General features: G+C 44.4%; 1 protein-coding gene across 1 annotated transcript in view; it reads left to right on the plus strand.

The window, feature by feature from the left end:
• LOC135549044 (electrogenic aspartate/glutamate antiporter SLC25A13, mitochondrial-like) overlaps positions 1-23600 on the plus strand; it is a 95994-nt gene that overhangs the window by 40105 nt on the left and 32289 nt on the right. The window contains exons 7-10 of the mRNA XM_064979114.1: positions 1482-1620; positions 5585-5678; positions 6883-6967; positions 20755-20839. Of these exons, the coding sequence (XP_064835186.1) occupies positions 1482-1620; positions 5585-5678; positions 6883-6967; positions 20755-20839 (403 nt within the window). The remainder of the gene's footprint in view (positions 1-1481; positions 1621-5584; positions 5679-6882; positions 6968-20754; positions 20840-23600) is intronic.

Here is a 23600-nt window from a genome sequence, read left to right on the forward strand (position 1 = left end):
GCTGGAGTGTAGATGTCATGGCTAGGGTGTAGATGTCATGGCTAGGGTGTAGATGTCATGGCTTGGGTGTAAATGTCATGGCTAGGGTGTGGATGTCATGGCTAGGGCACGGTAATATGATGTTTCAGTGAACAGTGTGAGGCTGGTGGGTTTTTGGACGTGGATAAATGTGCCGTTCTGTCAGGAGAGGAGTGGAGGAGAGGAGAAGCTTCAACCCAAGCAACCTCCTCCCTTCTTCTGCAGATGGCTTCTCTCCCTCACTGCAAGCTGTGGTGGGCTCACTGCTGTGTCTGTAAAGCAAACAGCGCCATCTAGTGAAAAGGATGGTTTTCCACGATTTTCTCCACACTCCCGCTATTCAAAATAGTACAAGATGAATATCTGCAATATTTAATCAACGTTACTTTAATGAAGCATTCCATCGGAGAAAATGTAAATACTCGTACCTAACGGGACACCAACACATTGACGCCATCAAGTGCTTTTAAGTACTTTTAAACTTAAATCAAGACGCTGTGTGTAATGATGAAAGAGTTGTGTTGTGGGCTGGAAGGAATGTGTGCAGTGGGTACTAGCCTACTGGAACGTTTTGAGTCTCTGTTTTAAGCGTTACCTCGTTCTATTTTCTCTGCTTTACTCCAGCCTTCCATCCTCATTAGAGAAGCACTTCATTAAACAGAGCCTGATGACTACAGCTCTCCTCTCCTCTCTGGAAAGACAGTTTGTGTGTGTATGGTGTGTTTGTGTGTTTGTGCATGTGTGCCTGCCTCTGTGTGTGTTGACGACGATCTCCTTTCCCAACACCAGAAGCAAAATCCTTTACATAGAGTTATTATATTTACAGTAGGTCTCCCTGTAGTGTGTGATGGTAACCAACTGGTCTATTAGCTGGTCCATTGTGTTATTCCTTCACACTACTAATTAGAATTCTGCTGTTGTGTCATGTTGTGTGTGAAAGGGAATGTCAGTGTGTGTGGTTGTGTGTAAGAATATCATATATTTTCATGTCATTCTGTGTACTGTGTATAGCTTGTGTTCACTCTGTTTTGTTCACTCTCTCTCTCTCCCTCTCCCTCTCTCTCTCTGTCTCTCCGTCTCTCTCACGCTCTCTCAATTCAATTCCATTCAAGGGCTTTATTGGCATGGGACACATTATGTTAACATTGCCAATGCAAGTGCAGTAGATAATAAACAAAAATGAAATAAACAATAAAAAATAACAGTAAACATTACACTCACAGAAGTTCCAAAAGACATTTGAAATGTCATATTATGTATATATTCAGTGTTGTAACGATGTACAAATAGTTAAACATAAACATGGGTTGTGTTTTCTCTACCCCTTTCTCTCTCTCTCCCTCCACTTTCTTGCTCTCTCACTCCCTCCCTTTCTCTCTCTCCTTTTCTCCCTCTTTCTTTCCCTCTCTCTTTTTCTCTCCCTCTGCTTCCCCCGTTCTCTCTACCTCCTCTCTCTCTCCCAGGCGGCCGGGGGCAATACATCTCACCAGGTCAGTTTTTCCTACTTTAATGGCTTCAACTCTCTCCTGAACAACATGGATGTCATTAGGAAGATCTATACCACACTGGCTGGGAGCAGTAGAGTCCTGGAAGTCACTAAAGGTTGGTAGACATACATACGCTGACGCACATGCAGGCATGCACAGAGACGTTCATGCACGCACACACACACACACACACACGTTCATGCACGCACACACACACACGTTCATGCACGCACGCACACACAGCATACATGCGTACACAGACACACACGCACACAGAGAATGTGTGTGTGTGTGGTAGTTTTGTTTGTTTTCTTTTTTCCACTCCCCACCCCCCACCTCCTCCTCCTTGTCTACATTTGATTGGCCCTGCTGGATGCGTCCCAACAGACACATGGGAAGTTTACCCAGAATTCTCAGCAGCAGCTGCGGGTCTCTCACTGGGCCTGTCTGTGACACATCCTCCCTGGCTCTGGCTTGGCTAGGAGTTTCCCCTGAGTTTCAGATCTAGGATCAGCTGACCCTGCCCAAATTCTACCCTAAACCAATAGAGTGTAAACGGCCAGGACCAAACTAACAGTTGTTTCACAAATCACAAATAGCATAGAGGAAAGGAAAAACATACACAATATGTCATGATTTGACGTGATATGACGAGGCGGCAGGTAGCCTAGTGGTTAGACCGTTGGGCTCGTAACCAAAAGGTTGCAAGGTAAAAAATCTGTCGTTCTGCCCCTGTCCACGGCAGTTAACCCACTGTTCCTAGGCCGTCATTGAAAATAAGAATTTGTTCTTAACTAACTTGCCGAGTTAAATAAAGATAAATTAAAAAAAATAAGAATGACAGTTAACATGTGTTTAATCAAGAGTTATCAATTAGCTCAACAGCCCCCCTCCACATAATTTCTCTCACTCCCTCTCTACCTCAGATGCCAGTTGTTGAACTGTACCAATGTCTCTCCCTGTCTGGTATTTGCTGAGCACTGGCTTGGTTCTCTCTCTCTTTCTTTCTTGATGCTGAGTAGGTCAGTTCACCGCATGGCTCTGGGGTTCTGGGTTCTGGGTATGTGAGTGTGATGCTATCGGGGCCTTATCGGGGGTGTGGGCCTGAGTTCAATTGGCTGTTCCCACCGTGGCGTGGCCATGGCTGGGCTGTGGTGCCCCCCCAGCCACAGTCATTAGGCTCTACTGGGACCTGGTCTGTGCGTGCAGAGCTCCACGTCTCCATCTCTCTTTCGCTCTCCCCCCACCCTCTGTGACCCCCACCAACCGGCCTGATTGATTCCGTATGTGAGGCGGGGCCACTGTTTTGGTTTGGAACGTCATCGCTGTGGTTACCGCCTCCACGCCCTCATTTCTTAGGGCAGGGCTGATTACAACATTCACTCCAATGAAATTAATGCAACTCGTTCTGTGGTCCGCTACATGGAATATACACAATATATGCAAGAGTATGTGAACACCCCTTCAAATCAGTGGATTCAGCAACACCTGTTGCTGACAGGTGTATAAGATCAAGCACACAGCCATGCCATCTCCATAGACAAACATTGGCAGTAGAATGGCGTGACACCGTCATAGGATGCCACCTTTCCAACAACTCAGTTTGTCAAATTTCTGTCCTGCTAGAACTGCCCCGGACAACTGTAAGGGATGCTATAGTGATGTGGAAATGCTGACTGCTGAGTCCCACAAAACACCTGTCTCAACATCAACAGTGAAGAGGCGACTCCGGGATGGTGGCCTTCTAGGCAGAGTTGCAAAGAAAAAGCCATATCTCAGACTGGCCAATAAAAATAAAAGATTAAGATGGGGAATAGAACACAGACACTGGACAGAGGAACTCTGCCTAGAAGGCCAGCATCCCGGAGTTGCCTCTTCACTGTTGATGTTGAGACTGGTGTTTTGCGTGTACTATTTCATGAAGCTGACAGTTGAGGACTTGTGAGCCATCTGTTTCTCAAACTAGACACTCTAATGTACTTGTCCTCTTGCTCAGTTGTGCACCGGGGCCTCCCATTCCTCTTTCTATTCTGGTTAAAGTCAGTTTGCGCTGTTCTGGGAAGGGAGTAGTACACAGTGTCATACAAGAGCTTCAGTTTCTTGGCAATTTCTCGCATGGAGTAGACTTCATTTCTCAGAACTGACGAGTTTCAGAAGGAAGTCCTTTGTTTCTGGCCATTTTGAGCCTGTAATCGAACCCACAAATGCTGATGCTCCAGATACTCAACTAGTCTGAAGAAGGCCAGTTTTATTGCTTATTTAATCAGAACAACAGTTTTCAGCTGTGCTAACATAATTGCTAAATAGTTCTCTAATGATTAATTAGCTTTTTAAAATTATTATCCTGGATTAGCTAACACAACGTGCCATTGGAACACAGGAGTGATGGTTGCTGATAATGGGCCTCTTTATGCCTATGTAGATATTCCATTAAAAATCAGCCATTTCCAGCAACAACAGTCATTTACAACATTAACAATGTCTACACTGTATTTCTAATCAATTTGATGTTATTTTTATGGACAAAAAATGAGCTTTTCTTTCAAAAACAAGGACATTTCTAAGTGACCCCAAACTTATGAACTGTAGTGTAGATCTTTGTGTATAGACTGTCAGATGATCTTTGTGTATAGACTGTCAGATGATCTTTGTGTATAGATTGTCAGATGATATCGTTAAAGGAATGAGCGTTACACCGAGGCCTGTACTCTGGAGCGGGATCGATTATGAGGTGGAGAGTCCGTCATGGTCTGGGGCGGTGTGTCACAGCATCATCGGACTGAGCTTGTTGTCATTGCAGTCAATCTCAACGCTGTGCATTACAGGGACAACATCCTCCTCCCTCATGTGGTACACTTCCTGCAGGCTCATCCTGACATGACCCACCAGCCAAACTACTCGTTCTGTGCTTTATTTCCTGCAAGACAGGAATGTCAGTGTTTGGCCATGGCCAGCGAAGAGCCCAGATCTCAATCCTATTGAGCACGTCTGTGACCTGTTGGATCGGCGGGTGAGGGCTAGGGACTTTCCCCCCAGAAATGTCCAAGAACTTGCAGGTGCCTTGGTGGAAGAGTGGGGTAACATCTCACAGCAAGAACTGGCAAATCTGGTGCAGTCCAAGAGGAGGAGATGCACTGCAGTACCTAATGCAGCTGGTCGCCATACCAGATACTGACTGTTACTTTTGATTTTGACCCCACTTTGTTCAGGGACACATTATTCAATTTATGTTAGTCACATGTCTGTGGAACTTGTTCAGTTTATGTCTCAGTTGTTGAATTTTGTATGTTCATACAAATATTGACACATGTTAAGTTTTCTGAAAATAAATACAGTTGACAGTGAGAGGACGTTTCTTTTTTTGCTGAGTTTATGTGTGTCACTACACAGCCAGGACAGTGTCCTGGCTCTTTGAATAAGCTGGTCACTCAATACCAGATACCAGAGCTATAGAAATCGCACTGTAAGTCAGCCATGGCCTGAGTCCCAAATGCCACCCTATTCCCTATTTCCCAAATAGCACCCTATTCTCTATTGTTGACCAGAGCCTGGGCCCTGGTCAAAAGTAGTGCACTAAATAGGGAAATAGAATGCCATTTGGGATGTAACCCAACCCAGTTATCAACCTGTTCATTATGTACCTAACACTTCCCCTACTATACAGTCTGTCTGTCTGTCTGTCTGTCTGTCTGTCTGTCTGTCTGTCTGTCTGTCTGGCTAAAGAACAGATTAAGTCAATTCAATAAGGTTTTGTAAACAGGAAATACAAGTGGGAACTAATTTAAGGGGATTATCTCAAACACTGTATTTGTGTATAGGATGTTGGACTTGTGGGAAAGAGAGATTTTATTCTCAACTGGGATCACCTGTATAAATCAAAGATAAATAAAGTGGGAGTATCCGTCACACTCCTCTTCTCTCCTCTCATTTCCTCTTCTCTTCTCGTTGTCTGCTCTTCTTTCCTCTCCTCTCATTTCCTCTCCTCTCCTCTTTGTCTGCTCTTCTTTCCTCTCCTCTCCTCTTCTCTCCTCTGCTCTCCTCTTCGTCTCCTCCTCTCCTTTCCTTCTCTCCTGTAACAGAGGAGTTCATCATTGCGGCCCAGAGGTTTGGTCAGGTGACTCCGATGGAGGTGGACATCCTGTTCCAACTGGCCGACCTCTCTGAGTCCCGGGGGTGAGTCACACACACCCCACACACACACATACACACACAGATGACAAGGCTAGGCCTCAAATAGATAGTTCTATTCAGTTTAATAGCCTAATTACAGTTGCGTTCAAGATACATAATTATGTAAAACAGATCATACATGATAAGCCCTCTCAACCTCAGTTTTAAATCAGTCAATTCCAGCAATATTGAATGAAGCTTCATATTAAGGGAAACATTTTCCCACAGTCATTGACACTGCATAGTGTAGTTTATTCCTCTCATTGTATTTCCACATTAGCATGTACTGTTGTAGTTAATACTAGTTTTCAGTTTATTGGGTCTCAATTGCCTGTCCCATTAATCCATGTGGTTGTCATTGGATCACTGGAGCTCGTCATACCCGGTCGTTCTTCTTCCAAAATGTCTGCTTTCACTGCAGCCTGATCAAATGAGCCAGGCATGAATCTTCTGAATCCCATTTCACTCAAATAAGCCTTCAATACTCAGCATTTGTCTGAGGAAGAGGAGACCACAGGGGAAGGGGAGTCCACAGGGGAAGAGGAGTCCACAGGAGAAGGGGAGTCCACAGGGGAAGAGGAGTCCACAGGGGAAGGGGAGTCCACAGGGGATGAGGAGTCCACAGGGGAAGGGGAGTCCACAGGGGAAGATGAATCCACAGGGGAAGGGGAGTCCACAGGAGAAGAGGAGTCCACAGGGGAAGATGAATCCACAGGGGAAGGGGAACGCCAGCGGTTCTTCTAACTGTACACGGCTCACGTTCCCATTTCTCTTGCTCCATAGGGTCGACCGGCGGCGTAGAGTGCCAGTAATTTGTGACCTCTCTGAGCACCTGATTATTATTTCTGGGCAATGGGATACTTTAATAGTCTCCCCAGCCTCTGATTGGAGATGCAGGAGATAATTGTTCCCAATAATCAGAGGGGATTGAGCTGCTCCCAAATCTGGGAACGTCACAGAGATGTTATGTGGACGCTGGGGCGCATGCACAGAGTTGTAGAGGTCCCCGGAATCACGGACAAATGTTTTGTTTTGTTTGGATGCAGCGAGGGAAAGAGAGAATGAGGGAGAGGGATGTAGCTGGTCATTGATATTGTTGAATATCAAGTATTGTTGAAAATCTTACCAGGGGTCAGAAGGAAAAATTCAGAAGCATTTAAATGGTAGAACCGTTTGAAACTTTTCCCTCTCTCCTCCTCTCTTCCAGCCGTGTTGGTCTGGTGGACATTGATAGGATTGCTCCACTAGAGGAAGGGGCCCTCCCATACAACTTGGTGGAGGTCCAGAGACAGGTAAAAACAGAAAGAGAGAAAGAAGGAAAAAATGAGAGAAAAGAAGACTTGCTGATGGTTTTAGCATCTTTTACAACTCCAGAGATATAGGCTGCGATTCAATTCAAAGCTCTGTAGCGCAGTGGACTATAACATACTTTTAAAGGTAATTTACAGTTGAGCTGGCTTGCGCAGCGTTTGCCATGAATGCGATCTGTGCAAATGCCTTTAAAAGGTGCATTGTCGGCTGTTTAGTGGCCTGCACTATAGAGCACCTTGGATTGAATCCCGGCCATAGTTATTCTCTAACTGTCTAAATGTCCTGGTAATGGTCAGAGCAAAAGTTCACTGGTGATGTTGGGTCTTTCTATGATTACTTCCATTACTGAATATATATGAACAATACACTAGGACAGACTTATCCAACATGAAACATAAGAAACTGAAAAAAAATAGAATCTTTCTAAATCCCCACATACCAGTCCGATTTTCCCAGCACACTTGCTCTGTTTGTGTCATATTCTCAAATGACAGCCATTGAACTAAATGCCAAGGAGAACACAACTTCTAAAAGTGTGTCTTTGATTGGATCTCTCCAGAGAAAGAAATACAATTAGATATCAGAAGCCTCTCTATGACAGTATACTGTATCTTTGTCAACATTGTTTTTAAACCTTGTTAAGTTAAGACTAACTCCAGCCGTTTAAATAGGTTACAGGGCCTTCAAAAAGTATTCACATCCATTGACTTTTTCCACATTTTGTTGTGTTACAAATGGGGATAAAAATTGACTTTGTTTTTGTATTGTCTTTTTATGTACACAAAATGCTCTGTAATGTCAAAGTGTAAGAAAAATTCTAAAATAAAACACTTAATATATCTTGATTAGATAAGTATTCAACCCTGTGATTCAACCCTGTATTCAACCCCGATTACAGCTATGAGTCTTTTGGGTAAGTCTCTAAGGCCCCGATTGCTTTTTTATGCAGTTTTCTCTATATGCGTATTCTGACGTGGAACTTAAGCATGAGAATAGAATGCTATTCACCCACTATTGGTTTAGGGTGGAGATCTCAGAAATTAAGGTTTGGCGGAGGTGTGTCTACAGATCAGCCATATTCTGACCTTGACTTAATTCCACCACCTTTACGCTTGAGGAAACCATGAATATGGTCGGGCGAAACTACCGGTTCCAAGTGGAAAAAGCATCTACTTCATTTTTTCACATAGAAATAACAGCATTCTCCATGACCTATCATGTATACATGAATAAAAGCTATTGATAAGAGCTAGGTCAAGTTTGATAAATAATAAATACGCAAACCTCTGTTACGTCTGCTAATTTGGGATAATGTAGCCTACTTGAATCATTATGGAACTCAGACGACACGTAGCAGGTTAAACCTGGAGCCTGGCACATGGTTCAGGACTGGAACGTTGTCATACAGTTCCACGATTAGGGTAGATTTATAGAACTACTGTTCAACCCCTATTGTACATCTTTTTTCACCTTCCAATATTTCATGGTTTGAACTTGAACATGACAACTTTCAGAATGAATCAAACCACTGTATTTTTTATTAATCAATATATTTTGTACTTAAAGGCTCTCCAAAACAGTTTTTTTAAATAACGTACTTTCCTAGCCCTAAAATGTGCCTAAATAATCTAAAAGATTTTTTAAATCTACCAGTTGGTGCTGAAACTGAGATAAAGATGCATAGATGGCATACTTTCATTGATCCCTATTTTCTGAACCCTTTCTCTCAATGTGTTCTATTGACTCTGTTGACAAAATGATAATTAAAGTTACACCTTATTTAAAGGGATGGCTTAAGATAAAGGTAATGAAAACTCCATGAGAAAAACTGTTGGCCAGTAAGTGGGAGGGTTTTCATTGGTTGAATTACATTTATTCAGTGCGCGCAAGGTAACCTCGCCTGCAAAGCCCGTTACGCACCTGCATAAGGTAAGTCTGAATACCAACTACTAAGAAGTGCGTAGGAACGGCATGCATAAGAAAGGCGGAATTTCCTAAATTGTAATCTGTCCCTGGAAGCTTTGCACACCTTGATTGTACAATATTTGGCCATATTTGTTTTTTTTAAGTCTTCAAGCTCATTGCTGGACAGCCATTTTTTCAAGACAATTTAATTTAAAACTTTAACTAGGCCACACAGAAACATTCAATGTCGTCTTGGTAAGCAACTCCAGTGTACACTGAGTATACAAAACATTAAGAGCACCTGCTCTTTCCATTACATAGACTGACCAGGTGAATCCAGGTGAAAGCTATGATCCCTTATTGATGTCACTTGTTAAATCCACTTCAATCAGTGTAGATGAAGGTGAAGAGACAAAAGAAGGATTTTAAAGCCTTGAGACATGGATTGTGTATTTGTGGCATTCATAGGGTTTTGTTAGACTTCATTGATGTCACTTGTTAAATGCACTTCAATCAGTGTAGATGAAGGGGAGGAGACAAGTTAAAGAAGGATTTTAAAGCCTTGAGACATGGATTGTGTATTTGTGCCATTCATAGGGTTTTGTTAGACTTCATTGATGTCACTTGTTAAGTCCTCTTCAATCAGTGTAGAGCAAGGGGAGAAGACAAGTTAAAGAAGGATTTTTAAGCCTTGAGACATGGATTATGTATTTGTGCCATTCATAAATTTTGTTAGACTTCAGTGCGGCTTTTGACATTATCGATCAGTCTGTTGCTGAAAAAACGTATATGTAATGGCTTTACACCCCCTACTATAATGTGGATAAAGAGTTACCTGTCTAACAGAATACAGAGGGTGTTCTTTAATAAAATGGCGCCAGGAGAAATGGCAGCAGTTTTACACGTGCCCAACCAATTGTGCTATTATGTGTTTTTTTTTCGCGTTATTTGTAACTTATTTTGTACATAATGTTTCTGCAACTGTATCTTACGGCAAAAAAGAGCTTCTGGATATCAGGACAGCGATCACTCACCTCGGATTAGACAAAGAGCTTCTGGATATCAGGACAGCGATCACTCACCTCGGATTAGACAAAGAGCTTCTGGATATCAGGACAGTGATCACTACCTCGGACTAGACAAAGAGCTTCTGGATATCAGGACAGTGATCACTACCTCGGATTAGACAAAGAGCTTCTGGATATCAGGACAGCAATCACTCACCTCGGATTAGACAAAGAGCTTCTGGATATCAGGACAGCGATCACTACCTCGGACTAGACAAAGAGCTTCTGGATATCAGGACAGCGATCACTCACCTCGGATTAGACAAAGATTTTTTCTTCAACATGCAGGATGCACAGGACATTCTCTGAACACCCGGCAAGGCCAACATCCTAGTTATTTGCAAGAGGAAGAGACATAGGTACAGAGGACACAGAGCGGGGGTGCCTCGTAAGGATCCGCAGAAGGCGAGTGGGAAAGCTGCCATTACCGTCAATATTACTCGCCAACGTGCAATCCTTGGACAATATTGGTCAATATTACTCGCCAACGTGCAATCATTGGACAATAAATTTGACAAGGTACGTTCACGAATATCCTACCAACGGGACATCAAAAACTGTAATATCTTATGTTTCACGGAATTGTGGCTGAATGATGACATGGGTATTCAGCTTGCGGGATATATTCTGCACCGGCATGGGTCTGTGCATATTTGTAAACAACAGCTGGTGCACAAAATCTAAGGAATTCTCTAGATTTTGCTCGCCTGAAGTAGAGTATATTGTGATACAGTGCAGACCACTCTATTTGCCTAGAGAGTTTTCAGCTATACTTTTCGTGGCTGTTTATTTACCACCACAGACGGGTGCTGGCACTAAGAACGCACTCAGTCAGCTGTATAAGGAAATAAGCAAACAAGAAACCGCTCACCCAGAGGCGGCGCTCCTAGTGGCCGGAGACTTTAATTCAGGGAAACTTAAATCAGCTCTACCTAATTTCTATCAACATGTTAAATGTGCAGTCAGAGGGGAAAAAAACTAGACCACCTTTACACCACACACAGAGACGTGTACAAAGCTCTCCCTCGCCCTCCATTTGGCAAATTTGACCATAATTATATCCTCCTGATTCCTGCTTACAAGAAGAAATTAAAGCAGGAAGCCCCAGTGACTAGTGTCAATAAAAAAAGTGGTCACATGAAGCAGATGCTAAACTACGGGACTGTTTTGCTAGCACAGACTGGAATATGTTCCGGGATTCTCCCGATGGCATTGAGGGTTACACCACATCAGTCACTGGTATCATCAACAAGTGCATTGATGACGTCATCCCCACAGTACATACCACAAACAGAAGCCATGGATTACAGGCAACATTCACACTGAGCTAAAGGGTAGAGCTGCTGCTTTCAAGGAGTGGGACTCTAACCTGGGAAGCTTATAAGAAATCCCGCTATGCCCTCTGATGAACCATCAAACAGGCAAAGCATCAATACCGGAGTAAGATTGAATCATACTACACCGGCTCTGACGCTCGTCGGATGTGGCAGGGCTTGCAAACTATTACAGACTACAAAGGGAAGCACAGCTGAGAGCTGCCTAATGACACAAGCCTACCAGACGAGTTAAATAACTTCAATGCTCACTTCGAGGCAAGTAACACTGAAACATGCATGAGAGCATCAGCTGTTCCAGACGACTGTGTGATCACGCTCTCTGCAGCCAATGTGAGTAAGACCTTTAAACAGGACAACATTCACAAGGGTTCAGGTCCAGATGGATTACCAGGATGTGTACTCTGAGCATGCACTGACCAACTGGCAAGTGTCTTCACTGACATTTTCAACCTCTCCCTGACCGAGTCTGTAATACCAACATATTTCAAGCAGACCACCATAGTCCCTGTCCCCAAGAACACTAAGGTATCCTGCCTAAATGACTACCGACCCGTAGCACACACATCTGTAGCCATGAAATGCTTTGAAAGGCTGGACATGGCTCACATCAACACCATTATCACAGAAACCCTAGACCCACTACAATTTGCATACCACGCCAACAGATCCACAGATGATGCAATCTCTATTGCACTCCACACTGCCCTTTCACACCTGGACAAAAGGAACACCTATGTGAGAATGCTATTCATTGACTACAGCTCAGCGTTCAACACCATAGTGCCCTCAAAGCTCATCACTAAGCTAAGGACCCTGGGACTTAACACCTCCCTTTGCAACTAGATCCTGGACTTACTGACGGCCGCCCCCAGGTGGTAAGGGTAGGTAACAACACATCCGTTACGCTGATCCTCAACACGGGGGCCCCCCAGGGGTGCGTGCTCAGTCCCATCCTGTACTCCCTGTTCACTCAGGACTCCACTGCCAGGCACAACTCCAACACCATCATTAAGTTTGTTGATTACCGACAACAATGAGACAGCCTATAGGTAAGAGGTCAGAGACCTAACCGTGTGGTGCAAGGACAACAACCTCTCCATCAACATGATCAAGACAAAGGAGGCGACAATGGACTACAGGAAAAGGAGGACCTAGCATGCCCCCCATTCTCATCAACGGGGCCATTGTGGAGCAGGTTGAGAGCTTCAAGTTCATTGGTATCCACATCACTAACAAACTAACATGGTCCAAGCACACCAAGACAGTCGCAACTGCTCGGCCTCTGACCGCAAGGCACTACAGGGTAGAGCATACGGCCTAGTACATCACCGGGACCAAGCTTCCTGCCTTTCAGGACCTCTATACCAGGCGGTGTCAGAAGAAGGCCCTAAAAATTGTCAAAGACTCCAGCCACCCTAGTTATAGACTGTTCTCTCTGCTACCGCATAGCAAGCGGTACTGGAGTGCCAAGTCTAGATCCAAGAGGGTTCTAAACAGCTTCTGCCCCCAAGCCATAAGACTCTTGACCATCTAATCAACTGGTTACCCAGACTATTTGCACCCCCCTGCTGCTGCTACTCTCTGTTATTATCTATGCATAGTCACTTTAATAACTCTACCTACATGTACATATTATCTAAATTACCTCGACACCGGTGCCCCCACACATTGACTCTGTACCGGTACCCCCTGTATATAGCCCCGCTATTGTTATTTACTGCTGCTCTTTACATATTTATTTTTCGTATCTCCTACTTTTGGGGGGGTATTTTCTTAAAACTGCATTGTTGGTTAAGGGCTTCTAAGTAAGCATTTCACTGTAAGACCTACACCTGTTGTATTCAGTGCATGTGACAAAAACTATTTGATTTGATTTGATTTTGAACATAATCCAGGGAGAATCAGGAATTCCCCAGGGCAGCTGTCTAGGCCCCTTACTTAAAATCTTTACTAACGACATGCCACTGGCTTTGCGTAAAGCCATTGTGTCTATGTATGTGGACGACTCAACACTATACACATCAGCTACTACAGTAACTAAAATGACTGCAACACTTAACAAAGCGCTGCAGTTAGTTTCAGAATGGTTGGCAAGGAATAAATTGGTCCTAAATATTTCAAAAACTAAAAGCATTGTATTTGGGACAAAGCATTCACTAAACCCTAAACCTCAACTAAATCTTGTAATGAATAATGTGGAAATTGAGCAAGTTGAGGTGACTAACTGTCATGGTCAAAACATACAAATGTAGCTAAGATGGGGAGAAGTCTGTCCTCAATAAATCGTTGCTCTGTATTCGTAACAGCACTATCAAGAAGGCAAGTCATACAGGCCCCAGTTTTGTTGCACCTACCTGGACTACAGTTCAGTCGTGTGGTCAGGTGCCACAAAGAGGGACTTAGGAAAATTGCAATTGGCTCAGAACAGGGCAGCATGGTGTAACGGTCTTCTTCCTCCTCTGACGAGGAGTAGTAGGAAGGATCGGAGGACCAATGCGCAGCGTGGTACGTGTTCATGATTCTTTTAATAGAACACTGAAAAATACAAAATAACAACGTGAAATAACAAAAAAATAACAAAAAAAACATTATGTGTGGAACACACAGACACAGAAAATAATCACCCACAACTCAAGGGTGAAAACAGGCTGCCTAAGTATGGTTCTCAATCAGGGACAACGATTGACAGCTGCCTCTGATTGAGAATCATACCAGGCCAAACACAGAAATACCAAATCATAGAAAAATGAACATAGACAACCCACCCGACTCATGCCCTGACCATACTAAAACAAAGACATAACAAAATAACTAAGGTCAGAACGTGACACACGGTTGGCCCTTGGATGTACACAGAGAGCTAACATTAATAATATCCATGTCAATCTCTCCTGGCTCAAAGTGGAGGAGAGATTTACTTCATCACTACTATTTGTAAGAGGTATTGACATGTTAAATTCACTGACCTGTCTGTTTGAACTATTGGCACACAGCTCGGACACCTATGCATACCCCACAAGACATGCCACCAAATGTCTCTTCACAGCCCCCAAGTCCAGAACAGATAATGGGAGGCGCACAGAACTACCTAGAGCCATGACTACTTGGAACACTAGGGTGAGGGTTAGGGTACAGTTTATGGAACAGCAGGGACTGTGAAGAGACACAAACACTGGCACAGATACATGCATACACACACGATAACATACGCGCTATACACACATGTACACATGGATGTTGTGTTGTAGATATGTGGTAGTAGAGTAGGGGCTTTAGGGCACACACTTAATGTGTTGTGAAATTTGTATTGTAATGTTGTTAAAATTGTATAACTCCCTTAATTTTGCTGGGCCCCAGGAAGAGTAGCTGCTGCCTTGGCAACAGCTAATGGGGATCCATAATAAATACAAATACAAATGGGCAAGACAAACGATTTAAGTGTTTTGGAATGGGGTATGGTAGTTGGTGCCGGGCGTGTATCAAGAACTGCAAAACTGCTGTTTATTCACGCTCAACAGTTTCCCGTGTGTATCAAGAATGGTCCACCACCCAAAGGACATCCAGCCAACTTGACACAACTGTGGGAAGCACTGGAGTCAACCTGGGCCAGCATCCCTGTGGAATGCTTTCGAAAACCTGTAAAGTCTATGCCCTGGTCTGAGGGCAAAAGGGGGGTGGGCGTGCAACTCAATATTAGGAAGATGTTCTTAATGTTTGGTGTACTCAGTGCATATTTGGGCTTGAGTTTTAGGTTTTTGTCCTGCTGAAAGTTGAAATTGTCTCCCAGAGTCAATTGGAAAGCAGAAAACCAGGTTTTCCTCTAGGATTTTGCCTGTGCTTAGTTCTATTACTGTTTCTTTTTATCCCCCCCAAAAACTCCCTAGTCCTTGCCGATGACGAGTATATCCATAACATGATGCAGCCACTACCATACTTGAAAATAGGAAGAGTAGTACTCAGTGATGTGTTATATTTGATTTGCCCCAAACATAATGCTTTGTATTCAGGACAAAAAGTATTGTATTGTATTTTCCAATTTTGCAGTATTACTTTAGTGCCTAATTGCAGACAGGATGCATGTTTTGGAATATTTTTATTCTGTCAAAACTTTTCACTCTGTCATTTAGGTTAGTGTTGTGGAGTAACTATATGTACAATGTTGTTGATCCATCATCAGTTTTCTCCTATCAGAGCCATTAAACTGTGTAACTGTCATGGTGAAATCCCTGAGCAGTTTTCTTCCTCTGAGGCAACTGAGTTTGGAAGGATGCCTTTAACTTTGTAGTGACTGGGTGTATTGATACACCATCCAAAGCGTAATTAATAACTTCACCATGCTCAAAGATACATTCAGTTTATGTAATATTTACCCATCTACCAATAGGTGACCTTCTTTGCGAGGCATTGGAAAACCTCCTTGGTCTTTGTGCTTGAATCTGTGATTGAAATTCACTCCCTTGACTGAGGAACCTTACATATGATTGTATGTGTGGGGTACAGTAATTAGGCAGTCATTCAAAAATCATGTTCAACACTATTATTGCACACAAAAGTGAGTCCATTCAACTTACAGTTGAAGTCAGAAGTTTACATACACTTAGGTTGGAGTCATTTAAACTCGTTTTTCAACCACTCCACAAATTTCTTGTTAACAAACTATAGTTTGGCAAGTCGGTTAGGACATCTACTTTGTGCATGACACAAGTCATTTTTCCAACAATTGTTTACAGACAGATTATTTCACTTATATTTCACTGTATCACAATTCCAGTGGGTCAGAAGTTTACATACCATAAGTTGACTGTGTCTTTAAACAGCTTGGAAAATTCCAGAAAGTTATGTCATGGCTTTAGAAGCTTCTGATAGGCTAATTGTCATCATTTGAGTCAATTGGAGGTGTACCTGTGGATGCATTTCAAGGCCTAACTTCAAACTCAGTGCCTCTTTGCTTGACATCATGGGAAAATCAAAAGAAATCGTCGCTCTGGATAAGAGCGTCTGCTAAATGACTTAAATGTAAATGTAAATCAGCCAAGACCTCAGAAAAACAATTGTAGACCTCCACAAGTCTGGTTCATCCTCGGGAGCAATTTCCAAATTCCTGAAGGTACCACGTTAATCTGTACAAACAATAGTATGCAATTATAAACACCATGGGACCACGTAGCCGTCATACCACTCAGGATGGGGACGCCTTCTGTCTCCTGGAGATGAACGTACTTTGGTGCGAAAAGTGCAAATCAATCCCAGAACAACAGCAAAGGACCTTGTGAAGATGCTGGAGGAAACAGGTACAAAATTATCTATATCCACAGTAAAACGAGTCCTATATTGACATAAAATGAAAGGCCGCTCAGCAAGGAAGAAGCCACTGCTCCAAAACCGCCATAAAAAAGCCAGACTCCGGTTTGCAACTGCACATGGGGACAAAGATCGCACTTTTTGGAGAAATGTCCTCTGGTCTGATGAAACAAAAATAGAACTGTTTGGCCAGGCTTGTAAGCCAAAGAATACCATCCCAACCATGAAGCATGGGGGTGGCAGCATCATGTTGTGGGGGTGTTTTGCTGCAGGAGGGACTGGTGCACTTCACAAAATGGATGGCATCACGAGGAAGGAAAATTATGTGCATATATTGAAGCAGCATCTCAAGACATCAGTCAAGTCAAGGTATTGGAGTGGTCATCACAATGCCCTGACCTTAATTCCATAGAACATTTTTGGGCAGAACTGAAAACGTGTATGCGAGCAAGGAGTCCTACAAACCTGACTCAGTTACACCAGCTCTGTCAGGAGGAATGGGCCAGAATTCACCCAACTTCTTGTGGGAAGCTTGTGGAAGGCTACCTGAAACATTTGACCCAAAGCAATGCTACCAAATACTAATTGAGTGTATGTAACTTCGGACCCACTAGGAATGTGATGAAAAAAATAAAAGCTGAAATAAATCATTCTCTCTACTATTATTCTGACATTTCACATTGTTAAAATAAAGTGGTGATCTTAACTGACCTAAGACAGGGATTTTTTACTAGGATTAAATATCAGAGTTTAAATGTATTTGGCAAAGGTGGATGTAAACTTGTTATGTGACTTTTTTAGCTAATTTATACTCCTGAACCTATTTAGGATGGCCATAACAAAGGGTTGAATACTTATTGACTCAAGACATTACAGCTTTTAATTGTTTATTCATTAAAAATGTAAAAATAAATATATTTAATCCACTTTGACATTGTGAGGTATTGTGTGTATATCAGTGGCACAAAATGTATATTTAATCTATTTTAAATTCAGGCTGTAACACAACAAAATGTGGGAAAAGTCAAGGGGTGTGAATATTTTCTGAATACACTGTATCTCAAATATACTGAGGGGGGAAATGAGAAATGACTGAGTGAAGGGGTTCGAAACAAAACAGCTGAGGACGAAACGAAAGGTCAAGAAAAAAGAGGTTGGATGTATGTTTGTTGTTTTCCTCCTGTTAGTAGCTCTGCCTGGTCTGCAGAGTGAGACAGCGCGGCGTTGCGGGGTGATTTCCTCCCCCTCCCCTGACTGCAGACTAGGCTCCAGGCCGGACCAGAGCAGGGGCCCCGGTTAGAGCCGCCAGTCCCACCACAATGAGCTGCTTTGGGCTGTGGTCTGGCCTCCGCGGGCTGCAGGCCAGCTCTCCCTCTGAACCTCCAACCTCCACCCCTCCTCTCTTCCCCTCTCTATCCCCTACGCCACTGGCTGTGACTCAGAGAAACAGGGAGGGAAGAGGGAAAGGAAGGGGGGAGGTCTTCTAGGGGCATTAGGGGCCGACAGAGGGGGGTCAGGGGCTCAGATAATTCCTGATAGGTGGACCTGTTCCATAGAGGGGCTCACCTCTCCACCATAGAGGGCCCCACCTCTCCACCTCCTTTACCCAGGGATGAGGGCTGAGCAGGTCCGGCTAAGCGACAGGTACTGTGGAGCAGAATGCTCGGTGTTCTGGCTGGCTATAACTGTCTAACAGCAATAGTAACACTCAGCTGGTTTTGTGCTCTGATGTGTGCCTATGGAATGGGCAGGGGCTGGGGTGGAATCCAATCAAAGCAAGGCTTCTGATTCTGGGTTTGTTCCACTAACTTCCTACCCAATGCTTCTGTGCCTGATTGGAGTTTCTCAAATGAATCTCTGTAATTCAAGAGAGTTTTAACATTCAAATGGATGGGAATCGATGCTAGAGGGCAATTAATTTTATCACTGTATGCCATCATAAATATGAATATATAGCCTATAGAGATAATTGAAATGAAATATCTTGTGGCGTCACATGAGATGACTAAGTACAGCATGTGATGTTGTCTAATCATGTCATGACTCATGACACAGAATAGACAACAGTGTTTTATTCAGCATCGTGATTCCCTGAAGTGAACTCAACGTAACACTTGCAATCTTTAAGCTTTTCTAAAGGACAGATGAAATATAGGCATTTAAGTGATTCTGATGACGCATGTAAACTGTCTGATCTGAATTGATGTAGGACTGAATATAAATGAGCTTTATAATGGGAAATGAGACAGTGTACTGCTCTTGTTACTCTGTGGGAATCAAGATGGGGCTAAAGGCATCCGCATGCTTCCCAGTCGAAAAGATGAGGCTAAAGGCATCCGCATGCTTCCCAGTCGAAAAGATGGGGCTAAAGGCATCCACATGCTTCCCAGTCGAAAAGATGAGGCTAAAGGCATCCGCATGCTTCCCAGTCGAAAAGATGAGGCTAAAGGCATCCGCATGCTTCCCAGTCGAAAAGATGGGGCTAAAGGCATCCGCATGCTTCCCAGTCGAAAAGATGGGGCTAAAGGCATCCGCATGCTTCCCAGTTGAAAAGATGAGGCTAAAGGCATCCGCATGCTTCCCAGTCGAAAAGATGGGGCTAAAGGCATCCACATGCTTCCCAGTCGAAAAGATGGGGCTAAAGGCATCCGCATGCTTCCCAGTCGAAAAGATGGGGCTAAAGGCATCCGCATGCTTCCCAGTCGAAAAGATGGGGCTAAAGGCATCCGCATGCTTCCCAGTCGAAAAGATGGGGCTAAAGGCATCCGCATGCTTCCCAGAGGAAAAGATGGGGCTAAAGGCATCCGCATGCTTCCCAGTCGAAAAGATGGGGCTAAAGGCATCCGCATGCTTCCCAGTCGAAAAGATGAGGCTAAAGGCATCCACATGCTTCCCAGTCGAAAAGATTGGGCTAAAGGCATCCGCATGCTTCCCAGTCGAAAAGATGAGGCTAAAGGCATCCACATGCTTCCCAGTCGAAAAGATTGGGCTAAAGGCATCCGCATGCTTCCCAGTCGAAAAGATGGGGCTAAAGGCATCCGCATGCTTCCCAGACGAAAAGATGGGGCTAAAGGCATCCGCATGCTTCCCAGTCGAAAAGAAGGGGCTAAAGGCATCCGCATGCTTCCCAGACGAAAAGATGGGGCTAAAGGCATCCGCATGCTTCCCAGTCGAAACAGTTCAGAAGAGTTTGTGCATATATTATGACAACATTTTGTGATGTTTTTGTTTGTTTTGGACTTCGGTGTGGGTTTGGGCACACCATCTTTTTACCGGAGGCAAGCCAAAGTTCTTCGGTGATTGGTCAACAGTGGGGATTCCTCAATAGTCTTTGTTGTCATTCAATGAGTGGCGACTTGTTTTTATGCAATTTACTTTATTGAGAAATACTGCGCCAAATTTTTTACATAAATATAAAATGGTGCGACTAAGATCTCCTTTGTAAAAAAAAATGTAAAAATTAATAACAGATTTCTTGTTATCTAAATTCTGACTATTTTGAAGAAGGGCATACTGGCTATGGTGTCTCAAAATGGACAAACCGTACGTACTATTGCCGCTTTTTTCAAAATTTTCAATTGAAGGTTTTAAGGGAGTATGCGAGCACACTCGTTCAGTTCGGCTAGGTGCCAGCCAAACTGAAACATTCTGACGCCATTAGGGCTCAACTACAAGGTCTGACTTCTGATTTAAACATGGGATATTATGGCTTGTCTGATATCTCTTTCTCTCTTTTTTCTCTCTCTCTCTTTGCTCTCTCTTTTCAATTCAATTCAAGGGAATGTATTGGCATGGGAAACATATGTTTACATTGCCAAAGCTAGGGAAGTAGATAATAAACAAAAGTGAAATAAACAATAAAAATTAACAGTAAACATTAAACTCACAAAAGTTCCAAAAGAATAAAGAAATTTCAAATGTCATGTTATGTCTAAATACAGTGTTGTAACGATGTGCAAATAGTTAAAGTAAAACATTGAAAATAAATTTACTATGGTGTTTGTTCACTGGTTGCCTTTTTTTTGTGGCGACAGGTCACAAATCTTGCTGCTGTGCTGGCACACTGTGGTATTTAACTCTCTCTCTCTCTCTCTCTCTCTCTCTCTCTCTCTCTCCATTTCTCCCCCTTTCTCCCCCTGTTGTGTCACTCTCTTTCAGCTGTCTGGTGGGGACCCGTCCCGCTCTGTTCTCATCCAGGTAGCAGAGTCCGCTTACAGGTTTGGCCTGGGTTCCATCGCTGGTGGTAAGTCAAGGCTATGTCTCAAATAGCACCCTATTCCCTATGTAGGGGATAACCCTATTCCCTACGTCTCAAATACAACCCTATTCCCTACGTAGGGGATAACCCTATTCCCTACGTCTCAAATAGCACCCTATTCCCTATGTGGTGGATAACCCTATTCCCTATGTAGTGGATAACCCTATTCCCTACGTAGCGGATAAACTTATTCCCTATGTCTCAAATAGCACCCTATTCCCTATGTAGTGGATAACCCTATTCCCTATGTAGTGGATAACCCTATTCCCTATGTAGTGGTTAACTCTATTCACTATGTAGTGGATAACCCTATTCCCTACGTCTCAAATAGCACCCTATTGCCTATGTAGGGGATAACCCTATTCCCTATGTAGTGGATAACCCTATTCCCTATGTAGTGGATAACCCTATGCCCTATGTAGTGGATAACCCTATTCCCTATGTAGTGGATAACCATATGCCCTATGTAGTGGATAACCCTATTCCCTATGTAGTGGATAACTATATTCCCTATGTAGTGGATAACCCTATCCCCTATGTGGTGGTTAACCCTATTCCCTATGTAGTGGATAATCCTATTCACTATGTAGTGGATAACCCTATTCCCTATGTAGTGGATAACCCTATTCCCTATGTAGTGGATAACCCTATTCCCTATGTAGTGGATAACCCTATTCCCTATGTAGTGGATAACCCTATTCCCTATGTAGTGGATAACCCTATTCCCTATGTAGTGGATAACCCTATTCTCTATGTAGTGGATAACCCTATCCCCTATGTAGTGGTTAACCCTATTCCCTATGTAGTGGATAACCCTATTCCCTATGTAGTGGATAACCCTATTCCCTATGTAGTGGATAACTTGTCAAAAGTAATGCACTACATAGGGAAAGAGGTGCAATTTGGGACAAGCCCCATGTCAAGTCATGAGTCATTGTGTCACCACCACCCCCTCACCTGCCCCCCTACCCCCATCACCCTCCAACCTCATAAGAAAATAGAAAACAAAGGGCTTCCTATTGCGTTCTGCAGGGGCGATTCCTCCACCACTTAAATAGGACAGGGGCTCTATGCACCATGGGAACCTCCCTGTGTTTGGACTCTTTTGTACCTGTGAATGATCAGAGAGAAGGGACTTTTTGGGGGAGGGGTGGGGGCAATGTGGGGTCGGGGGTGGATGTGGTGCCTGTGTTTGGCTCCAGACTACTCCCTTCCCTCCCCATCGCCGCCCTTCCTCCTCCCCCCTACAGGAGACAGGCTAGTAAGAGGTAGTGTGTGTCCCCTACAGGAGACAGGCTAGTTAGAGGTAGTGTCCCCCCCTACAGGAGACAGGCTAGTAAGAGGTAGTGCCCCCCCCCCCTACAGGAGACAGGCTAGTTAGAGGTAGTGTCCCCCCTACAGGAGACAGGCTAGTAAGAGGTAGTGCCCCCCCCCCCTACAGGAGACAGGCTAGTTAGAGGTAGTGTCCCCCCTACAGGAGACAGGCTAGTAAGAGGTAGTGCCCCCCCCCCCCTACAGGAGACAGGCTAGTTAGAGGTAGTGTCCCCCCCTACAGGAGACAGGTTAGTAAGAGGTAGTGCCCCCCCCCCCCTACAGGAGACAGGCTAGTTAGAGGTACTGACCCCCCCTACAGGAGACAGACTAGTAAGAGGTATTGTGTGTCCCCTACAGGAGACAGGCTAGTAAAAGGTAGTGCCCCTCCCGCCCCCTACAGGAGACAGGTTAGTAAGAGGTAGTGTCCCACCCCCCCCTACAGGAGACAGGCTAGTTAGAGGTACTGACCCCCCCTACAGGAGACAGACTAGTAAGAGGTATTGTGTCCATCCCCCCCTACAGGAAACAGGCTAGTAAAAGGTAGTGCCCCTCCCGCCCCCTACAGGAGACAGGTTAGTAAGAGGTAGTGTCCCCCCCCCCCTGCAGGAGACAGGCTAGTAAGAGGTAGTGTCCCACCCCCTACAGGAGACAGGCTAGTAAGAGGTAGTGTCCCACCCCCTACAGGAGACAGGCTAGTAAGAGGTAGTGTGTGTCCCCTACAGGAGACAGGCTAGTAAGAGGTACTGACCCCCCTACAGGAGACAGACTAGTAAGAGGTATTGCCCCCCCTACAGGAGACAGGCTAGTAAGAGGTATTGCCCCCCCTACAGGAGACAGGCTAGTAAGAGGTATTGCCCCCCCCCTACAGGAGACAGGCTAGTAAGAGGTAGTGTGTCCCCCCCCTACAGGAGACAGGCTAGTAAGAGGTAGTGTCCCCCCCCCCTACAGGAGACAGGCTAGTAAGAGGTACTGACCCCCCTACAGGAGACAGACTAGTAAGAGGTATTGCCCCCCCCTACAGGAGACAGGCTAGTAAGAGGTAGTGTGTCCGTCCCCCTACAGGAGACAGGCTAGTAAGAGGTAGTGTGTCCGTCCCCCCCTACAGGAGACAGGCTAGTAAGAGGTAGTGCCCCCCCCCCTACAGGAGACAGGCTAGTAAGAGGTAGTGTCCCCCCCCTACAGGAGACAGGCTAGTAAGAGGTAGTGCCCCCCCCCCTACAGGAGACAGGCTAGTAAGAGGTATTGTCCCCCCCCTACAGGAGACAGGCTAGTAAGAGGTATTGCCCCCCCCCTACAGGAGACAGGCTAGTAAGAGGTAGTGTGTGTGTCCCCTACAGGAGACAGGCTAGTAAGAGGTAGTGTCCCACCCCCCCCTACAGGAGACAGGTTAGTAAGAGGTAGTGTGTGTGTCCCCTACAGGAGACAGGCTAGT

Source organism: Oncorhynchus masou, chromosome 12 (assembly GCF_036934945.1).
Source record: "Oncorhynchus masou masou isolate Uvic2021 chromosome 12, UVic_Omas_1.1, whole genome shotgun sequence".
NCBI lineage: Eukaryota > Metazoa > Chordata > Actinopteri > Salmoniformes > Salmonidae > Oncorhynchus > Oncorhynchus masou.